The sequence below is a fragment of the Suricata suricatta genome, chromosome 11 (assembly GCF_006229205.1).
Source record: "Suricata suricatta isolate VVHF042 chromosome 11, meerkat_22Aug2017_6uvM2_HiC, whole genome shotgun sequence".
In the NCBI taxonomy this organism is placed as follows: Eukaryota; Metazoa; Chordata; class Mammalia; order Carnivora; family Herpestidae; genus Suricata; species Suricata suricatta.
The window spans coordinates 93205748-93226006 of NC_043710.1; the positions used below are offsets into that span (position 1 = coordinate 93205748).

Below are 20259 nucleotides of genomic sequence, written 5' to 3' on the forward strand. Positions count from 1 at the left end.
ATCTTCATTTCTCCTGGGTAAATCACTGAGAACAAAACTGCTGGGTCCAAGGGTAGATACAGGAATATATGCATTGTTAATTTAGGTACATATTGCCAAAGTGCTCTCTGGGGTTTTATCGTTTTACACTCCAAACACCACATTTGAAGCTTCCTGTTTTCCTACAGCCTCACCAACAGAGCCGTCATCATAATTCAGTTCCTAAGAAATTATGTCCAGGTCCATGGATTCAATTAACCTCTCTTTATGCTCACAATCTCACAGTTGTGTCTTCAGCACAGTCCTCCTAGAGGCGGATCTGCACAGCCAACTGCATATTGTACAGCTTCACTGATATCCCAAACTGAACTCTTGATCATCCCTCCCAATCTGGGGCTTCTTCACTCATCCTGTCCCCCACAATGTGCACACCAGAGATCTGGGATTTATTCCTACCATCACACCTCCCTTCAAATTCTTCTCTAAATCAGTCACCAAATCCTATTAGTTTCACTTTCTACGTTTCCAATTCTTGTATCTCCCGAGCTGCCACCACCTGCCCTGAACTGCTGCCGCAGACTAAGTTCCTTCATTCCTCCCTGCCCCCTTCATCCCTCCCTGCCTGCTGCATCCCCTCCCTGCCCCCTCCAGCCCATCTGCCACAGACTAGCATGAGTGATACTTGCAAAGTGAAAAATCTGAACATGCCACTCTCCTTATTAAATGTCTCTCACGAATTCCTAGTACTCTCAAAATCAGAATCTTTAACATCGTCTACAGGGTCCTGTATGACTTGGCCCTGGCCTACTATCCCTCCTTTTGTTACCGCTCTGACTTCACTTTTTAGGCATGATCCACACTAACTTAATCTTTCAGTTCCTCATACAAACCATGCTTCCTTTTTACCCCAGGGCTTTTGTACATGCTGTTCCCGCTACTTCTAAGGTTTCCCCCCTTCCATATTCTTTTGGTTTATTTCCCCTCATTCTTCAGACTTGGCTTAAATGTCAACTCCTCAAGGAAGCTTTCTCTGATGGCCACCAGCCAACATCCTCAAACCAGGCTCCCCCTGAACCCCACACTGGCTATATACTCCTGGCACCCCAAATTCTCCTTCAGAGCAACTATCACAGCTTACAAAAACACTCGCACCATAATCTGCTCAGGGCCTTCCTCTCGGGCCAGAAATTACGCTCATTGTGGGCGCTCAGCACAGTCATTCACTTAAGCACTCTAGACCCTACACTCTGCACACACTCAGCACACAGGCGCTCTAGAAATACTTGCTGAACGAACACATACATGAAAGAGCAAACAACCATAGATGCTCAAAAAAGCCAAATACAAACCTGATATTCCACCACAGACTGAACTAGACCCACCTATGACATGAACAGTCAACGACTGCTCCACCTGTCAATTATGTCATGATAATTTCCATTATTATTTTACAGATTCCAGGTAACACTAATTAAATACTCTCCCTAGGTCATCTGTATCTTCTTGTTTTTCCCTTCTTACCTGCTTGTTTTCTGCCTCCTTGACAGCCTGGTTTACATAATTTAGGATCTGACGACAGTGATCTGCAGCTTTCTTCACCTTCTCCCTTTCCATTGGCCATTCTAAGGATGGAAGAAAAATCCAAAATGTAAAATAATGGACATCAGAAAAGAACATAAATTATATATATATAAATATATGAAGACCTTGAATATTTTTATATCAGGCTAAAATCTACAGCAGAATCTCAATTCAGATAGTCAATGGGCAGGTGAGATGTCTTATGACAAACAGAAGCCCAAATTCAAGGAGCTACGCCTTGCATCAAGTATCAGCCCCACCATGCTACCTGCTCCAGGGAGGGGGCCTCATTCATGCTGGAAGCTACAGAAGTGGGACGCCTTCTCCCCCTAGAATCTCCCGAGTGCACAGCCTATGTGATTCTGTCCAGTGGACCTGTGCAGCAGTAAGTGTTTAATGATAACATAACACAATTCAAAATAACTGCAGAAGTTTCTTTGAATTTGAGAATATATTTAAGGAAAGAAAATAGATTACAACATTTTATCATTAAAAGAAGATAAAATTCACCAAATGTGTTGAGATTCCATTGAGGCATACAATGTGAAGAATGACAAAACTAGAATATTTAAGATGACAATCCTCTGAATAATAGCCTACCTATTTGGAACAGGTGTGTTGAAGCATAAAAATTAACATGTATAAGTATTTCTAAATTTTCAGGTATAAGAAACAGGAGTGTCCATAAAACTATTAACAAGAACTAAGTGCAAGAACCTAAAGGTCAGCTCAGAAACTCAGACTGACTTCCTGTTTCTAAACAGGAGAGCTCGGCTTACAGCGCACTGGTGGGGCTTCATAGAAGTACATGTTGGACATATGGCATTTCTTTGCCCAGGATACGCCTTCTTCAAAGTAAACAGGACGTAGGCTAGAGAAAGGGCTGGTGTACTCTGTAAAGTGCCAGATATAGGTTTTGTCTGTAAAGTGTTAAATGACAAATATTTTACACTTTGAGGGTTAAGTGGCCTTTGTCACAACTACTCAAGTCTGCTGTTTGGTGCAAAAGTAGTCAAAGACAATTTGTCAACAAATGAGCATGCATATGTTCCGTTCAAACTTTTTAACAAAATAGGTGATAAGCCAGATTTGGCTCATGATCCACAGTCTGCCAAATGCTGTGTTATGAGCTACTAATGGAACACATTAAATCAAATGGTCTAAAGACGACTGGGTTGAATCTTGTTAGAAAATGCTTTGGAAATCAAACCCCTGGACACCAGGACTCTGTGAGAGATTATTTAGCAGGACATGGGGTTTTTTTTGTTGTTGTTGTTTTGCTGTGTTCCTAAGCTTTTTAATTTCAGTGAGAATGCTGTACCTGTGTATTTGGCAATATTATCTAACAGAAGAGGGTACTTAGTAAGCCTCTGCATTTGGGTAGGAATGATATCCTTCAGCTGCAGACGACGACACAGTGGATTGCTCTCAGCATCCTAAAATTAAAGTAAAATAAGTGAATTTGTGATTCTTATTCCTATTAGTTACCTGACACGTACCATATATTCATCATCTATGTGTCTATAACATCACAGTTCTGGTTATTAAATCAAGACTTAAAACATGGCAAGGTATAACATGGTCACACTATACTTCTGCTTTCTCCTTTACTGACATAACGGGGGAGGGGAGCCTTTATCACTAAGCCACTGGCTTCTTATTTGTTTAAGCAAAAATTGAGAACATCCATAATCAACTCTAAGAACTGCTTGCTTATGATAAAAGTTTTATCTTTACACATCAGAAAATCTAGTTACATTTTCCTATGATTGGTATTCCTACCAAAATTCAGTGGGCTGACTTGGTATTTGCCATTCCAAAGTAGGCATGGTGGATTGTTGATCTGGACATGTACCAGCTCATCTCTAACGGGATCTGCAAGCTTGTCAGAGAAGTGCCAGATGATAAATACTTTAGGCTTTGCACACTGTCCAGTCTTTGTCACAACTACTCAATTCTGCTGTTTAAACACAAAAGCAGTCATAGATAGCACGTAAATGAAGGAACATGGCTGTGTTGTAGTAAAGAGCTCCGAGATGCCCTCTGGATTCCCACTCTCTGGTGTACACACCTGTATAATCACCTCCCCCCGAGGGTGGACAGAACTTGTGAATGTGGTAGGAATCCACTCACATGATTAGGTTGCTACCAGTTAACTTTGTATCGATCAAAAAAGGAGAGTGACTCCTAAGTGACTCCTAAGGCAAGTCTGACTTAATCAGAGGAGTCTTTAAAAGAAAGCTGTCAGAGAGACATAAGACTTGTTTCCTTGTTTCTTGTTTCCTTATGGCCTACAAGAAAGCAAGCAACTATCTTGTAAACTGCATAATGGGGCCACATGGCAGAGATATGGGCATTCTCTAGGAGCTAAGAGCAGCTTCTAGCCACCAATGACAAGAAGACAGGGCTCTCAGTTATATACATTTACAAGTAAATGGATTCTGTGAACAACCAGGGAGCTTAGAAGAGAACCCCAAGTCTCAGGAAGAGACCGGCAGCTCGAGCTGACGCCCTCATTTCAGTCTGGTGAAAGCATGAAGAGAGGACCCAGCTAAATGATACCTGTACTCCTAAACCACAACTGTGACATAATACATTTACATAAGTTGCTACATTTGTGGTAATCTGCTGTAAAAATCTACTACACTGTGTTCCAATAAAACTCCATAAAAACAGGCAAGAGGCTGGATATGGCCTGTGGCCCACAGTTTACTGACCTTTGATATATACCAATATATACCCCTCAATACGCATGACTGCGGTTACACTCTTCCTGGGCGAGTTATGAGCCCATTCTCATGTTATGACTGTATTATTTCAACAGCATACACAGGACATTTCCTGACCATATCTCCATGGCGATGTGGACTTTGTCAAGTATTTTAACCCTGACATCTCTTCTTTGTTATTTACTATTTCAATATCATCTTAATACTCTCCAATAATTTTAAGAGACCATGTATGGCTTGCAAAAATGTTAACATAATCCTTGTAAAAATCTTGGTCCTAGAATTCCCCCAGTTTATTCCATATTCAATAAAAAAAATTGCAATTATTTTTTTCCTTACATGACTCACTCAACTCACCTGCACAAAAGTCTGAAACCGGGAATCCTTCTTCTGACGAGACTTGATCATTTCTAGGGCGAAAGGCTGGTTACTGCAAAAGGTGGCAGCAGCATGTTTCAACTTCTCCTCCCCTGGTCCGCTGAACTGTGCCGGGAATGCAAAGAACACAAGAGAGAATGGCATACGGAGCTCGTCTTGGGTCAGGCAAAATGAGAGACAACCATGATCCTTCGATGTCCCACTAAGTACTCTCTAGTGACAAGAAACGGAGATCTACATGTCTGTGTGCTACCAATGTTTCTCCGTTAAAAAAGTCAGACCCTGACATGTCCAGACTTTTTCTGATCACATTCCAATGTTTCCTTACTCATGGGCTACCACGGCTTCTTACTTGTTCAGTCTATTCCACTTTCAAATTAAATAGAAAGGTTGACACTGGGGAAATATAAGACACAAAACACTTGAAGAGTGAGATTACAATTTGATTTTCTTATAAGCAGACACCTTCACAAAAATTACTAACTGCTCTAGGAAGAAAATCTGTGGGATTCGAGGTTTCTTTTTATGAAACCCAGAACAAGTTGTCACTTTTCTGGTCACAATAAAATTAAAATGCTGCTGCTTCATCCAGGCAGAGGGTAGAGATCAATGCCTTCCTTCAGTCTCTCTTGGGAGAGCTCCATGAACCTATGAACCCCTTCTGCCAAAAATTACACTTTCTACTGATATTTTTAAATTTATAAATTTGTATATATACTGATTTTAGGTTCTTATAAAATACCTAAGAAGTGCTTCACTCATAATATACACTCTTTTTTAACCATCTTCATGTTTATAATAGCTGCTCTATAGTTTACAAGCAAGCTTTTCATATAATCTCCCATTTAAAACTATTATTTCCAGGGGCGCCTGGGAGGCTCAGTCAGTTAAGTGTCCAACTTCAGCTCAGGTCATGACCTCATGGCTCATGAGTTCTCAGAGCCTGGAGCCTGCTTCGGGTTCTGTGTCTCCCTCTCTCTCTGCCCCTCTTCCACTTGCACTCTGTCTCTCAAAAATGGGTAAACATTAAAAAGAAAATCTTTTTAAAATAAAGCCATTATTCCCAGAAGTTTGTGTATGAAGGTATTTTGTGGAAAAATCCTTTTGTGATGATTTGTAGATAAACTCAGGGTATCCTCCCTCCAACTAGCACACATACAATGTGACACTTTAATAGTCTGCGCCAGTGTTATATTGATATTTTGTTATAAATATGACACTCGACATATTCAAAGAGGAGACTGGCAGCATTTTTTATTATGTTAATTAATCAAAGTGCTATATATATACTAACAGCAGCTGGGTTTACAAAAGAAAATAACATCCCAACTTCAAGTAGTTTTTTCTTCTTACAGTAGTCTTACAAGTATCTTATTATACATAAGGTGATCTCAAGGGATCAACACCAGAAAAATACTCTCCAAGAGTATTTTAAAAAACAGAGCAAATCTAAAGGCCCGTTTACAATTTTTGCTTTTAGTATTTCTAGCCAATGCTTTGCCCTAAGCAAACCCTTTCTACCTTACAGTTACTAACCAAATTGGTTAGTCTATTCTATTTTTCCTCAGCTTTTTATAGGTATTTCACAATGGTCAAGAATACAATTCCTCTGGGGCACCTGGCTGGCTCAGTTGGGGGAGCGTGTTACTCTTGATCTCAGGATCCTGAGTTTGAGTCCCATGTTGGGTGTAGAGATTACTTAAAAAAAAAAAAAAAAATCCTGGGTGGCTCAGTTGAGCATCCGGCCGGCTCAGGTCATGATCTTGAAGTTTGTGGGTTCAAGCTCTGCATCGGGCTCTGTGCTGACAGCTAGCTCAGAGCCTGGAGCCAGCTTTGGATTCTGTATCTCCCTCTCTCTCTGACCCTCCCCTGCTCATGCTATCTCTCTCACTCTCAAAAATAAATAAAACATTAGAAAATAATTTAAAAATAAATAAAATAAAATCTTAAAAAACAAAAGAATACGATTTTCCTTATGTGTTCTACAATAAATTTTCTTTTGTTCCATTCTGTTAAGGGAAGCCTAGTTTGGCTCTCCCTGCTACTTCTTCCCCTGACAACCTGTGCACTCCCTTTTTTGCAACTCTTCCCACACGTGGAAGAACTAAGGGCTATCTTCCTAGGGACTGCAAGTTCCGCCCGGGCAGTGACCACGTCTCCTCTGACGGCCACCGTACGCCCAGCATCGAGAACAGTATTTGGCTCAGATGCATATACTCATAGAGTCAGGCAGAAAAACAGAAGCTGACAAACAGCTATGACAGTCTCTGAACTCTTTCCTTATACTGTAAATAAGATTAAATAACTGTCACTTCTTTACTTTTGTGACGGTAGTTCTGGATCTACAACTGTTTAATGTCTTAGAGCACAATTCTGAGAGACAATGGAAGATGGCTGAAATTCTACATTTTAAATAGGTAAATTATTCTTATCAAGATTCATTTTGCTATTTGTTAAAACACAAAGAATATCTTTGATGAAAAAAAGTACTTAATTTGAATGAGCACTTATTCAACGATACTAACAAAAAAAAAAACAAAGAAAAAAACCTGATACTACCCAAGAGAATACATTTTTGGACCCCTTTCATCTTTACAGTAGCTTTGCAAAATGTATGCATTTGTATATTTGGAAAGATTAGTTACTCAACCTTGAATCTGATCTTCAAGTGTCTATAAAAACATTAAAATGAAATAACAAATTTCCTTACCCAGGTCAGCAGATCTTCCCCAATCTGATCAATAACTGAGGTCTCATTCCTCTTTCGAACAGCCTTCATTTGCTCATTCAATCCAACTAAGGGAGGGGGAAACAACAAAACATAATTAAGCATACAGCCTGAATTACCGGTTGTACCAAGAACCTAAATTAAAAAAAAAAAAAAAAAATTTTCACAGTAGGATAGCTGCTTCTAGCCTCCTTAAATATAAATCTGAACACAATTCTTATACACACAGATACTTGTGAGCTCTCTCTGAAAACCAGCTGCCAAAGCATAAAACAATGTGGAAACTGGCACATTACATACAGTTATAGATGCATCAAATACTACAGTTAACTTCAAGACTCCATCATAACCATGCTCATAAAGACATTTAAATACAACAGTGCTCTCAAAACGTTCACATTCACAGGCAGTGGATACAATCCCCCTGAACTTGTCAGTCCATGCTGGTGAAACTTAAGATCACCCACAAAGATGCAAAAGGCACCAATTTGGTAGGCAGGTGTTGGCAGGTGCTGATGGCATCCTTGACGCAAGAAAGCTTGAGAATTAAGGATCACAGAGAAGCAGTGACTTACAAAGAGAGAATCTGTGTCTACAGAAGTCCGAGATGACTATAACTAAGGAAAGCCAGCAAGGCAGAATTTTTTACATATTTACTCAAGCCTTTCAAGCAACAATAAATTAATTCCTGAAAACTATCCCCTCATGAACTTATATACTGTATATCATATATCCAAAACATATATACATCATTATATTGGACATATACTTTTAAAAACATATACACTGCAACTGGTAAGAAACTTCCAAGGGTAATTTTAATTATTTGTATTTTTCATCTTAGACATCGACTTCAGACCTTAGGTCCTGTGCTAGCCCTTCATATACAAAAGGCTGACGGTGTGGTGTTTCGGGAGGGAGGTTTTCAGAGATCAGATCACTTCTTTACTTATGTGTTCACATATAGTTAGATTATTTCAGGAATGCTATCATGGATACACTGAGAAGATTTTACTGTTATGGTGCCTTTATATGTACACAATCTTTCTTTTTTTATGTTTATTTATTATTGAGACAGAGAAAAACAGAACATGAACGTGAGAGGGGCAGGGAGAGAGACACAGAATCTGAAGCAGGCTCCAGGCTCTGAGCTGTCAGCAGAGAGCTCGACGTGGGGCTTGAACCCACAAACCGTGGGATCATGACCTGAGCCGGAGCCGGACGTTTAACCGACTGAGCCACCCAGGCGCCCCAGTATACTCACAATCTTTTATCTATTAAAAGTGTTATGGACAAAGATCAGAGTTGATTTTTCTTACTATGAAGTTGAAGAATATCTTCCAAGTTTGAAAAAATTTTCCGTAGTTCCGAAGGTGACAGAATTCCTTCTCTGGACACTCGCTGATAGAACACTTGATCAAGAACCTTCAGTGTTCGAACATGAGCTCTTTCAGTGTAGAACAATTCTAAGCAGAAAAAAAAGTTAATATGAAATATTACCTCATTAGAATAATTCCATGAGACTAAACACAGGCTTCAACTGGAATTAAGCAGCAGATGAGCTGTATGATAATTGTTCATAGTTTTGAAAGGGTGTAGCATCTCTGATGTCACTTTCTTGAATCCATGAGACCCTCCTACATACTGGCTCTAAGAGCTGAATGCTGACAAATGAAAAATGTCATTCAAAGCTATTCTATTCTGTATATTAAAATCCTTCTGTCTCTTCCAGTAGGACCCACCACCAGCAGCTCTGACGGTAGAGTGCTATAAGCCCAAACAGCATATAGCCTCTCAGTTGAGCCCTCTTCAGAAGTAACAGTACTTTGGTTATCTCATTTCCCTACAAGCCCTCATTTCTGAGGTCAGACTTGTTATTTCACTAGGTCTCAAAGTTACCAGACGTGGGAAGGATATTTATGTAAATCGCAACCTAAAGACAGTGGAGGGCACAGCCTCCGTGTCACCCCATCTCTGTCACATGTATGCTAGGGTAAAATAAAGAATGCTGCTCTCGGATAAAGGAACACCTGGTTCCCAGGTTTCTCCCCATCATTCTCACCTAGATGTGTGATCTTTATTAATTCAACCAATCACCCTGAGCTTCCTCATAATCTATGCATAAACATAACAAAGCATGAAAGGAAAGTAAGAGAACCAATGTTGTCTTAATGATCCTTCAAGTTCAAGATCTATAATGCTATGAATCTTAAATACCCTGAAAGCTAAATACCTTTTCCTTTTAAATTATTAAGCATCATAGAATCATTTGCATTTCTTGAGTTGGAAAGTTCAAGGATCATCTATCCAGTTTAATTTCCCTCTTATACAAAACAAAAGGCTAGCAGAAATTTTGAAGCAAACTCCAAGACTCAGGGACTTGTTTTAGTCTAATAAAACTCACTATATGTGAACAACAACAACAAAATCTAATTAAACTCACCGTTAATTACTTCCTGCCTTTTGATCTCACAAGGCTTTAGTCCCAGTAACACTTCTCGACTAACCAGCTGCTGCCAGTTGGGTGGATCTGTCTCTAAGTCATTTTCAAACTGTTCATCCTCACTTTGACTTTCTCCAAAAGCTATGCTGTCAAATCTGATGGAAAAAAAAACCCGACGAATTTTGTTTTGAGGACATCAAGTGGACAATGGCAAATAGCACAAGTTTTATTTTACAGTAAATAAGTCATATTTCTGAAGTATCGCTTAGTGCAGGGCCTGAAACATCATCCTCTTATGCAAAATGACTTACATGTGTTATATATAACTCTATAAATATCTTTTAAGTGCTTTGTACTTATTAAGAACTTTCTTTTATACTATATAATGGATTTGTGTACAAATTTTTTTCCTTTGAAATTAGAATGTTAGTTTTCTATTTCTTAAAATATGCCTCTGTTGAAAGCTACTTTAGGATTACTCACTTTCGAAAGGGCTTTGGTGTCCCATGTTCAGGCACCCTAAAACAATGGAGAATAAAGGGTCAACATAAAAACAAAATGGTAATCAAGAAATTTATGCCAAAGACTCTGAACAGATATTTTTCCAAAGAAGACATATAGATGGCCAATAGACACATGACAAGATATTCACCAACACTGATCGTCAGGGAAATGCAAATCAAACAAGATATCACCTTGTCAGAATGGCTAGTATCAGAATGACAAGAAACAGCAAGTTTGGTTAGGATGTAGAGCAAAAGGAACATTTTTGTGCTGTTGGTAGGAATGTAAACTGGTGCAGCCACTATGGAAAACAGTATGAAGGTTCCTCAAAAAATTAAAAACACAAATACCAAACCACCTAGTAAGTCCACTACCAGATATTTGCCCAAAGAAAACAAAAATGTTAATTTCCAAAGATATATGCACCCCTACATTTATTACAGCATGATTTACAACAGGCAAGATACAGAAGCTTTTGGAGAAAGTCAAAGTGAGGATGAACAGTTTGAAAATGACTATTCATTCAGTAGATGAATAGTGATGTGATATATATACACAGTGGAATATTACTCAGCCAAAACAAAATATGAGATGTTGCCATGTGTGACAACAAGGCTAAACCTAGAAGGTATTATGCTAAGTGAGTAAGACAGAGAAAGACAAATACCATATGATTTATACATGGAATCTAAAAGACAAATGAACAGAGAAGGAAAAAAAGCAGGAACAGACCTATAAATACAGAACACACTGGTGGTGGCCAGAAAGGAGGTGGTGAGGGGATCGGCAAAATGGGTGAAGGGGGTGACATGTCCCGGCTTCCAGTTAATGGAATGTGTAAGTCAGGGGAGCGGAAGGCACAGCAGAGGGAATACGGTCAGTGGTGGTGTCAGTGGTGCTGGAACAGCTGCTGTGGGGGGCGGACGGCAGTTGCACCTGTGGCCAGCACAACGTAACATACAAACGTGTCAAATCCCTATGCTGCACACCTGAAACTAAAGTAACATTGCATGTCAACTGCATTTCAATAAAAAGGAAAAGAAAAAGAAATTTATGCCAGAGATACTCAAAACTGGGTTAAACTACAGTGGCTAATAAATAATTCTTCTGGATATCATAGTGATTGAATATAAAATAACTCAAAAACATTTCAGTAACTGTCTAAAATTTACTAGCAATAAGTTCCAGTTCTTTTCCAGAAGCCACACGTGGGGAAAACACTAACAAAGTACGGGAATACTATACAATGAAATAGTTGAGGCTGTCCTAGCCACCGTCCATAAGATATCACTGAATTACCTTTCCACCTCCCACTCCTCCTCCTGCACTTGGTCTAACGGGGGCGGCGGGAAATCAAAGATGGTATTGGGAGTGCGGGGGGCGCTGTCCATGCCGTCTCCGGACGTGGGGGTTTCTCCAACTTGCTTTGATCCTGAAAAGACGAAAGTCAGATTGAAAGTCAGACCCTCAGATGGTGTTAATGAAGACAATGATTCCAAAAAATATCAGTCTCCAAGGAGAGCTTCAATCCATCCATTACACATCCTTAATTCAATTATAGGTTAGCTAGAACCAAAATTCTAATATACAAAATGTTAAAATGCACTAAAAAGTAAACAGGAATATTATCTTTAAGCAACTTTTAAAAATCAACACAAGACATGTAAACAACCCAGAAGAGAAACATTTTCTTTATCATTTTCTAACCCGTGTGCCAATCTTTTCTACACAAATTTTAGTTATTATGTTTAGTTAATATTTAGTTCAAAACAGTAACCTCATAGTTCTTCTTCATTTACTACCTGTAGGTAATACACCTTTCTCCTCCTGAGGATTTTGCTCACTTAAACTTCCCACCTTCACTTTCCCCCATTTCTTCCCGATGGATAATAATTACACTATTATTACTATCTGAGTAACTGGTTATTACCTAAGTTTAAATGATAGAATTATATCTATATTTTTATCCCATCAAGAAGTTAGTATCTTAACTCTCTCCTATATCAAAGTAGGTATTTGGTATCCATATCGTTCCCTTTACTTGTATTTCCTCCTTCTACCCTTCATTTCTTTCAACTACATTTTTCACTTATATCATTAGATGGAATTTTTACATTTCCACGATCTATGGCCACAACGAAATACTCTGTGCCTTGCCGATTATTAGGTGGATTCTAAAAGTCTGAAAACCAACAGAGTGCTTACATTATTGTGCCAACATAGTCACACACAAAATAGAACATACAACAAATTACATATACACATTATTCCTGCCAGGTTAAGAGGGATATTGGTTAGGAATATGTTTCCTTTTCTGCTGGTCCAAAGCTGCAACTTGTGGGTCATAAAAAATAGAATGCTCACTGCATCAAGGTCAGGCACTCCATCAGCTACTTCAAGATTATGCCACTTATTTATTATTTTGTTTCACATTTAAAGTTAGGTCATTACATAACTTTCCTGAATACTGTTTTACTTGGCATTTCTAGATGGCTTTATTTTATGGCTATCAAAGCACTATCATTTTATCAAGTCTCAGAGGTTTCCCTTTGCTACCTCATACTATCACCTGCCAAGAATCTCCCTTCTTCTTATCTTCTAGTTCTCATGCTCCAGTCTGGAGCAGCTGCCCCCTCGGCCTGCGACATCACTACTGACTGGGAACTGCCTGCCCGTCACCACTTTCCTGGGTTGTTTCCACCATTTCCTGAATCCCGTAAAATTTTCTTTCTTAATTCTTGTCTCATTTTTCCAGAGTGTGTATCTCAAATCATGCTCCAGGAAAGGGTGCATTTCAGTTAAACTCTGAATCCCGGCATATCTGAAAATGTCTTTGTATCTTCTCCATTTCTGATGGGTAATTTGGATAGACATGGAATTCTAAGTTCGGTGATTTTTTGTATTCTACCCCTCATGTTATAACGAGAAGTGTGATGCAGCACAATCCCCATTTTCTTTCCCTTCAAAGCTTTCAGGACTCAATCTCTGATACATGGAAGTTTCCAGAGACATCTGAGGTATGGCGCTTGTTGTTATTACTGTACTTGTTATAGGTGGTTCCCAGTGAACTATGTCTGAAGACAACTATTTTTCTTCACCCCAGAGACGGTCTCTCCGATTTCTCTAATTGTCTCTCCTCCATTTCCTCTGCTCATCTTTCATCAAACACAGGACCTCTCAAGTGGGTCTCTACATAATTCTTGTCTCTCCCATTTCTATCTCTTAGTATTTCTGATAAACATTCTGAACTGTTTCCTTGACTTTATTTTTATAGACTTTTTTTTTTTTAATTCTTGGTAGCTCTGGGGGTTCAAAATTATGTGCACAAATTCTTTGATACCTCTTTCCCTCAGAGGTCGAGCCTAATTCTTCCCTCATTGAGTGTGAGCTAGATTTAGGGGCTTGCTTCTACCTTGGTGAAGTGACAGTGTGCACCCCACAGAGACTAACTCATTAAAGATAGTGCGGCTCCCTTCTTGCTCTCTCTTTTGGATCACTCTGGATAAAGTTGGCCACCGTGTCATGGAACACTCAAGCAGTTCCACGGAGAAGGCCATGTGGTGAGGGGCTGAGGCGGCCAGCAAGGAGCTAAGTCCCCCTGCCACCAGCCAACTCCCTGAGCGCAGAAGCAGGTCTCCCGGCCCAGGCTAAGCTTTCAGATGACTGACGGCCATCTTGACTGCAACTGCATGAGACACAACTGCCCCGCTGAGCTGCTCGAAGTTCCTCATCCACCAAAAATGTGACATAGTAAGTGTTTCTGTGTGCAGCTATGAAGCTTTGAGGTGGTTATCATGAAGCAGTTGATAACTAATATGGCAGTTATTGTATTATAATGGTCATATTAAATCATTTCTTTTTGGTTTCTGAAAGTTCCTTTTTGATAACACTGTTATTCTTGTTTTATAGAATATAAAATTATATATTATTTATATAATAATATTACCATTTTCTGCTAGGGGTAGTTTTTCTGTTTATTTCATATTTGTTTTTTACATCATCAGTAGGGTTGGCATTAAGTATTATCTTAGGTCTTGGCTCTAACAAGCACATTTTTCCAAGAGCGAGGAATCCTATTGGTATTTGAGCAGCTGCTGGGGCTTTCCTTTGCAGCTCTACAGAAGCGGATCCGTTTCAGATGGAAGCTCTCGGGACAGGGGGAGACTCTGGCATGTCGACTGTCAGGCTTCAGGTCCCCCAACTGTTAGAACTCCAGGGCACTAATGTCATGGAGGACCTACCCACCTCTCCCTACACAACTCATTCAACTCCTCTAAAGGAGAACACACTCATGGCTTTTCTGGTACATAAATGACAGATGGCTCACATTTTACAATGCGAGGATCAGAAACTGCTAACATCATCGTTTTGATTACAGGCCTTCAATTAATTCATTATGTTCAGCTTTATCTCTTGCTCATGCACTCCATGGAACACATGCCAACTGCTGAGCCCACGGTCTCTACAGGATTCTAAGGGGCAGGCCGCTCGCTCCCCATCTAGGACCCCTTATACAAATTATGGACTCCAGCTTCCTCTCTGTTTGACGTATGCCCATCAAGCCCCTCCTGTGCACTTATAATCTCCCCAAACTCTGCTGAAATCTCTTACTTGTTGATAACACGTTCTCTTCCTCCACTTCCTTTCTCTTCATGGATTTTATTTATTTGTTATTGGTTACCCATCTGCCATGTTTTTATTTCAGTAAGAGCTAGGAGCCATGAATCTATGCATGTATTCAACCTAACATCTTCAGAATTCCATATAAGATAACACCTCCAGAGTTTTCTACAAATGTCACCCCTCCTTCTTTGTCTTAAATAAGAATCTGCCTATCCCACTGGGGATTGTCTCTTCTGCAACAGTCCCCTCAAACGAAGACTGATGTTCCCTCGTACGTGGTGTACTTCAGGGTAGAGATAAGCCAGATAGCCTTGTTCCTCAATACTACTCTCAGACTATTATCTTTCCTTCCTATAAAAGTCTCTTGCCACCTGACCTCTCACTCCTAAATATTATCACACGCTCTCTCTCCTCACGACAATCATCTAGCAATACTGAACGTTTGGCTGCTGACTCACAGCTTCCCCCTCTCTGCTGATATCACATGAGGTGACCTCAAAACCCAGGGATGTTAAGATATTCAACTCCCTGGCTTCTTGGTTCCTTACTTCCTTCAGTTCTAGTAACCTCCTCTATGCCGTTTCAGTGATCACTCCCATAGCTTTATCCTTGACCTCGTTATACCAGAAACTGAACTGCTTCCAAAATCACTAATATAGACAGACATTTACTTCTCCAAATAAAATCAGATTCACCCAGCTCACTTGCTTAAGAAACCCATCATAACAAGTATGAAGGCATATGGTGACAAGCTCTTTTCCCAGTGATCTACAATTACTTTACATCTTCCTCTACTCCTCAAGTCCCCTGCCCTTCACACACCCTCTCCCTCTCATCTCCTCTCTCCTTCTCCAAACTCTGTCCTATTCATTCTATACAGTCCGTTCCCTGCATGTTCAACCTCCTCCTCTTTCCTGGCTTCCTTTTAGTATTAAAAAAAAAAAAAAAAAAAACCTCTAGTATCTCGGGTTTTTAAAAACGTCTTCTTCAGCCTCCCCCCATGTCTGCTTCTAGCTACTAAATCCCCTCAACAGTTCTTTTACCCTTCCATTATTGGATCAGGCACAATCTGAATTTTTTATTGGTGTCACTATCTCCCAATGGGACTAAGCAGCACAGGGCAAGAATCTAAGTGTCATTTCTGTGTCCTAGCATCGGATATAGAGCTAATGCCTGACAGAGGGCTTGATTAATATTTTTGAATTGGTGAGAATTCAAAATTATCACTTAGCACAGATTTATCACCAGCTGTAGAAGATACTAAAATGTTAAAATGAAGTTAAACAGGGATTCAGCCTTGATTAAAATAATATGCCACTCTACTCCTAATTTCATGTGACTGTTTTATACTCCTGAGACTCAGTTAAGCTGCACTACAGCATTCGCTTACCCAGATCATTCTCCTTCCCACCTTCCTGGGAAAGAGTGGCCCCAGAAGCCCCAGAGGACACGGAGTTGGCTGGCAGGTACCCAATGTCTGTTCCTTCTCCTGCTAACCCACTCTGGCGCAAGCGGGCAGAGTCCTGAGGCTCAGGACTCACAGAAGACGGCGTGGATAAGTGCTTAGGGTGCCGCTGCTTCTGTAGTTCCATAGCTCTGCCAACTGAACAGAAAGCCATTGTTAACCATTTATGTTGCAAAAATCTTAAAAAAAAAATGATGATGATGATAAGAATCTAAAAATTATCTGGAACATGGTGGGCCCTAGAAAAATATTTATCAATTATTACTGGGTGAGAGATAGATAGATAGATAAGACAGGAAGAAATGAAAGAAAGAAAGGAAGGAAAGAGAAAGATGAAAAGAGAGAAAGAGCAAAAGAAAGGAAGGTAGGAAGGGAAGAAAGCAAAGGAGGGAGGGAAAGAGAGGGGAAGGTGGAGGAGGGAGGAAGAGAAAGGGAGGAGAAGGTGGCAGATGAGAGGGAGAGACAAGAAGGAGAAAAGGAGATGAGAGCACTGGTGGGGGAGGGAGTGTGCTGAGAGACAGAGACAGACGCACACAGAACTGTGCTCACTTGTAAGAGTGGAGACGGAGCCTTCTGTGAGCCTTGGAAGCCCCTGCCTCCCACCCAACACTCATAGCTGTATCACTATAATATGCCTCAGAGACTACCGAGATTAACCTGCAGCCTGCTGACCATCCCTGTCTGCATCAGTGACCAGGAGAAGCTAAAGATGTGCAGGTCATCACCCCCCATAGTACTGCATATCCTCACATAGCTCTGTATATCCCTGATCCTAAAATTCTTCCTTCCCTAATTCCTAAAATTCTTCTTCTATATCCCCTGGATCTCATGAGCAGCACCTATGAAATACTCCATCCTTGGAGGACCTGGTCGCTCAGTTGATTGAGCCTCCAACTTTTGATTTCAGCTCAGGTCATGATCCCAGGATCATAGGATTGAGCCCCACATCAGGCTCTATGCTCATTGAGCATGGAGCCTGCTTAAGATTCTCTTTCTTTGGCTCAGCCCCTTTACCCTGCTCACATACATGCTCCCTCTCTCCAAAAAAGAAAAATGAATTTATAAAGAAACACTTCATTCTCCTTAACCTCTTCCTTTTTCCTTCACCTTCTCAGTGGTTCTCAACAGTGGGCACCACTGGTATTTGAGAATTCCTCACAGTGTTGAACATCCAATATCACTGTTACCACAATGCCACGCCCACTCCAGCTCGCCAGTATTTTCAAATGTGGTGCTGCCCGGTTGAAGACCACTGCATGACCTAATGTCCCTTCGGTGGTACCGCCCTCCCTATTTCTCATGCAGAGGCCTGATCTCTCCATTAGGCCTGACAGTGGAGGGAGATCGGGAAATAAAGCACAATGGAGAGGTGGAGGAGTTGTAGAAGTATGGAGAGAGTGAGTAATACGTGTATAAAAAGATTAAACAAAGAATGGTGGAGAAATTCACGCACGTTTTGTTTTTTTAATTTAACAAACAGAATTTGAATGCAAATAAAGTCAGAAGAGGTAAGTAAATTATGCTATGGACAACTGAGAGGACACTACAATTAAAGAAGATTTTTAAACAATTTTTTTAAATGTTTATTTATTTCTGAGAGAGAGACAGAGCACAGGCTGAGGAGGGGCAGAGAGAGAGGGAGACACAGAATCCCAAGCAGGCTCCAGGCTCTGAGCTGTCAGCACAGAGCCCAACATGGGGCTCGAACTCACAGACCACGAGATCATGACCTGAGCAAAAGTTGGACACCTAACTGACTGAGCCACCCAGGTGCCCCTAAAGAAGATGTTTAAGATAATTATAGAGCCACGTGAGGACAGTTAGCTCAGAAATAACTCTGAATGCCAACAAGGCACACTGGAAGTTCAATGTAATCATTTCAAGAACACCTTTCTCCAGCAATTCATTCTCGCTAACTGAGCCTCAGAAGGGAAGACATACTTGCACTGTTGTCGTGACGGCTGGGTCTCCTTGGGGGTCCCAGGATGCTGGGGAATCCTCTGCGCTTCCCTTTTTCTTCGCCTTCTCTATCTTTCTTCATACTTTGCTAGATTCGAGGTGCAATCAGAGAGATAAGAGAGACACAACAGAGTGGAGTTCTGTTGTTGCTCTCAGACACAGAAACGCAATTCTAACGGTCAGCTGAAAGAACTGGTCAAATGTAAGTGAGAGACACACACACGCAGCACTCATTAGAGCTAAGCCGGCACCCAGTACCGTGTACAGGTCAAACTCAAGACCTTTTTTCAACCCGTTTCGAGCTGACAGTTTTGGAAAACAAAAGGTAGTTTTACTGGGGGCTTCTTCCAAGGAATTCATTCCTCCGCTGAACAAACAATAAGCCCTTCCTGTGTGACGACACTGTGCTAAGAGCTGGGGACACAAGGAAGGAGGCCCTTGCCCTCACAGAGCTGCACAATCTGACAAAAACTAAACAGAAACACAAAGAATCACAAACTGTGACTGGTGCCATAAAAGCAAAGACTGAGGCCGTGACAGAGCTGGGACAGCGCTTGGCATACATGCTACCTGCACTCCTCACATTGTCTGATCATTAGTTTATGGGCCTGGATCTCTCTCTAGATTTTTTAGTTTCCTGTCTTACATGCATTAGCACGCCCAGCACTGACTCGTGGAAATGGTAAATACGAAGATGAAGGAAGGCGCTGCAACCCCGTGTAAAGAAGCACGGAGACCTGAACACGCCAGTATCCAGTCTTACCTTGATTTTTGGAAGGAATCCAATCCGACCTCGTTTGTGCTCCAAATTTCGAGGTTCTTTCACTTTTACTCCCAAATGCTTCATGTACATAAGGATGACATACTGCATTGTTGAACTGGAGGAAGAGGATTATGTAAATAAGGACTCTGAGAAGGGAGGGTGGGTAGAATAAAGACATGAAATGACTTCAAAAACCCAATACAGGAATTCTTAGAATTCATTCATCAAAGAAAAACTAAGCAGGTATCTACTGGTTGCAAATAGAAAAGGACTCTACTCAGGACACCAGAATATTAGTCGAATAAAATAGAGGCCACCAGAGGGAGACACTATATATTTTGAAGTTAGAAGAAAGAAATAATAATTTAGGACTGAGAGGAGAAAAGAGAGTTCCTTTTTTGTAAAATTGCTGGAAACAAACTCAGTTATATTACCTTTTATCTTCTTCTACAGCCTGAGCAGTCATCCTAAAAATAAAAATATTTGGAAATTAAATATTATGGTTTAATGGAGGAGTTGCTATTAAGTCAGATACCTGAAGCAACAGAAGAGAGCTCAGTCTCTGTCACCTGGCATGAAATAGCGGAAGAACCTGAACCCTCCAGCAGATGGACTACAGGCTCTTCTCACTCATGTCCTCAACTGTAAATGTTTTCTGGCCTCAAACAGTTTCAAAGCACATGAACTGAAACCACTGGAAGTGCTTTTGATCAGTTAGACATTTTATAGTTAGTTACTCATCTTACCAATACCCAGAAAAAGAAACACAACAACTTTTCTAAAACATCAGCAAAATTTAAAAATTAAAACATTAAAGCCAAAATACATGGCTCCACATACGCAGTCTGACTCCCCCTCTGAGTTTGTTCAAAGGGTGCAGAAGCATAACGAGCACCTCAGGAGAGAGGGGGAGTCTGCACACGCTTCTGCTACTTACAGCACTTCTTCAATTTTGGCAACAATCTGCTCCGCACATGCCCGTTCCTTCTCCAAAGTTACCCGGTCCTTGTCTCGCTCCGCGTCAAGTTTTGTCAGTTCACTTTCAGCCAAGGTCAGTCCCATGCTACGTTTCTGCCTAAAGGGAAGAGGAAAAGCTTCCTGAGGTGG

The 20259-nt window shown here is 40.6% G+C and overlaps 1 protein-coding gene across 5 annotated transcripts in view; it reads right to left on the bottom strand.

Annotated features, from left to right (window-relative positions):
• Nucleotides 1-20259, bottom strand: part of ARHGEF12 (Rho guanine nucleotide exchange factor 12) — a 146786-nt gene that overhangs the window by 16913 nt on the left and 109614 nt on the right. For all 5 annotated transcript variants that reach the window (XM_029956769.1, XM_029956771.1, XM_029956770.1 and 2 more), the window contains 13 exons: nt 20090-20227; nt 19587-19619; nt 19153-19267; nt 18372-18477; nt 16356-16568; nt 11642-11774; nt 10322-10357; nt 9839-9993; nt 8715-8861; nt 7378-7463; nt 4647-4772; nt 2882-2996; nt 1501-1601 (listed from right to left, as the gene is read on the bottom strand). In XM_029956769.1, coding sequence (XP_029812629.1) covers nt 1501-1601; nt 2882-2996; nt 4647-4772; nt 7378-7463; nt 8715-8861; nt 9839-9993; nt 10322-10357; nt 11642-11774; nt 16356-16568; nt 18372-18477; nt 19153-19267; nt 19587-19619; nt 20090-20227 — 1504 coding nt within the window. The remainder of the gene's footprint in view (nt 1-1500; nt 1602-2881; nt 2997-4646; nt 4773-7377; nt 7464-8714; nt 8862-9838; nt 9994-10321; nt 10358-11641; nt 11775-16355; nt 16569-18371; nt 18478-19152; nt 19268-19586; nt 19620-20089; nt 20228-20259) is intronic.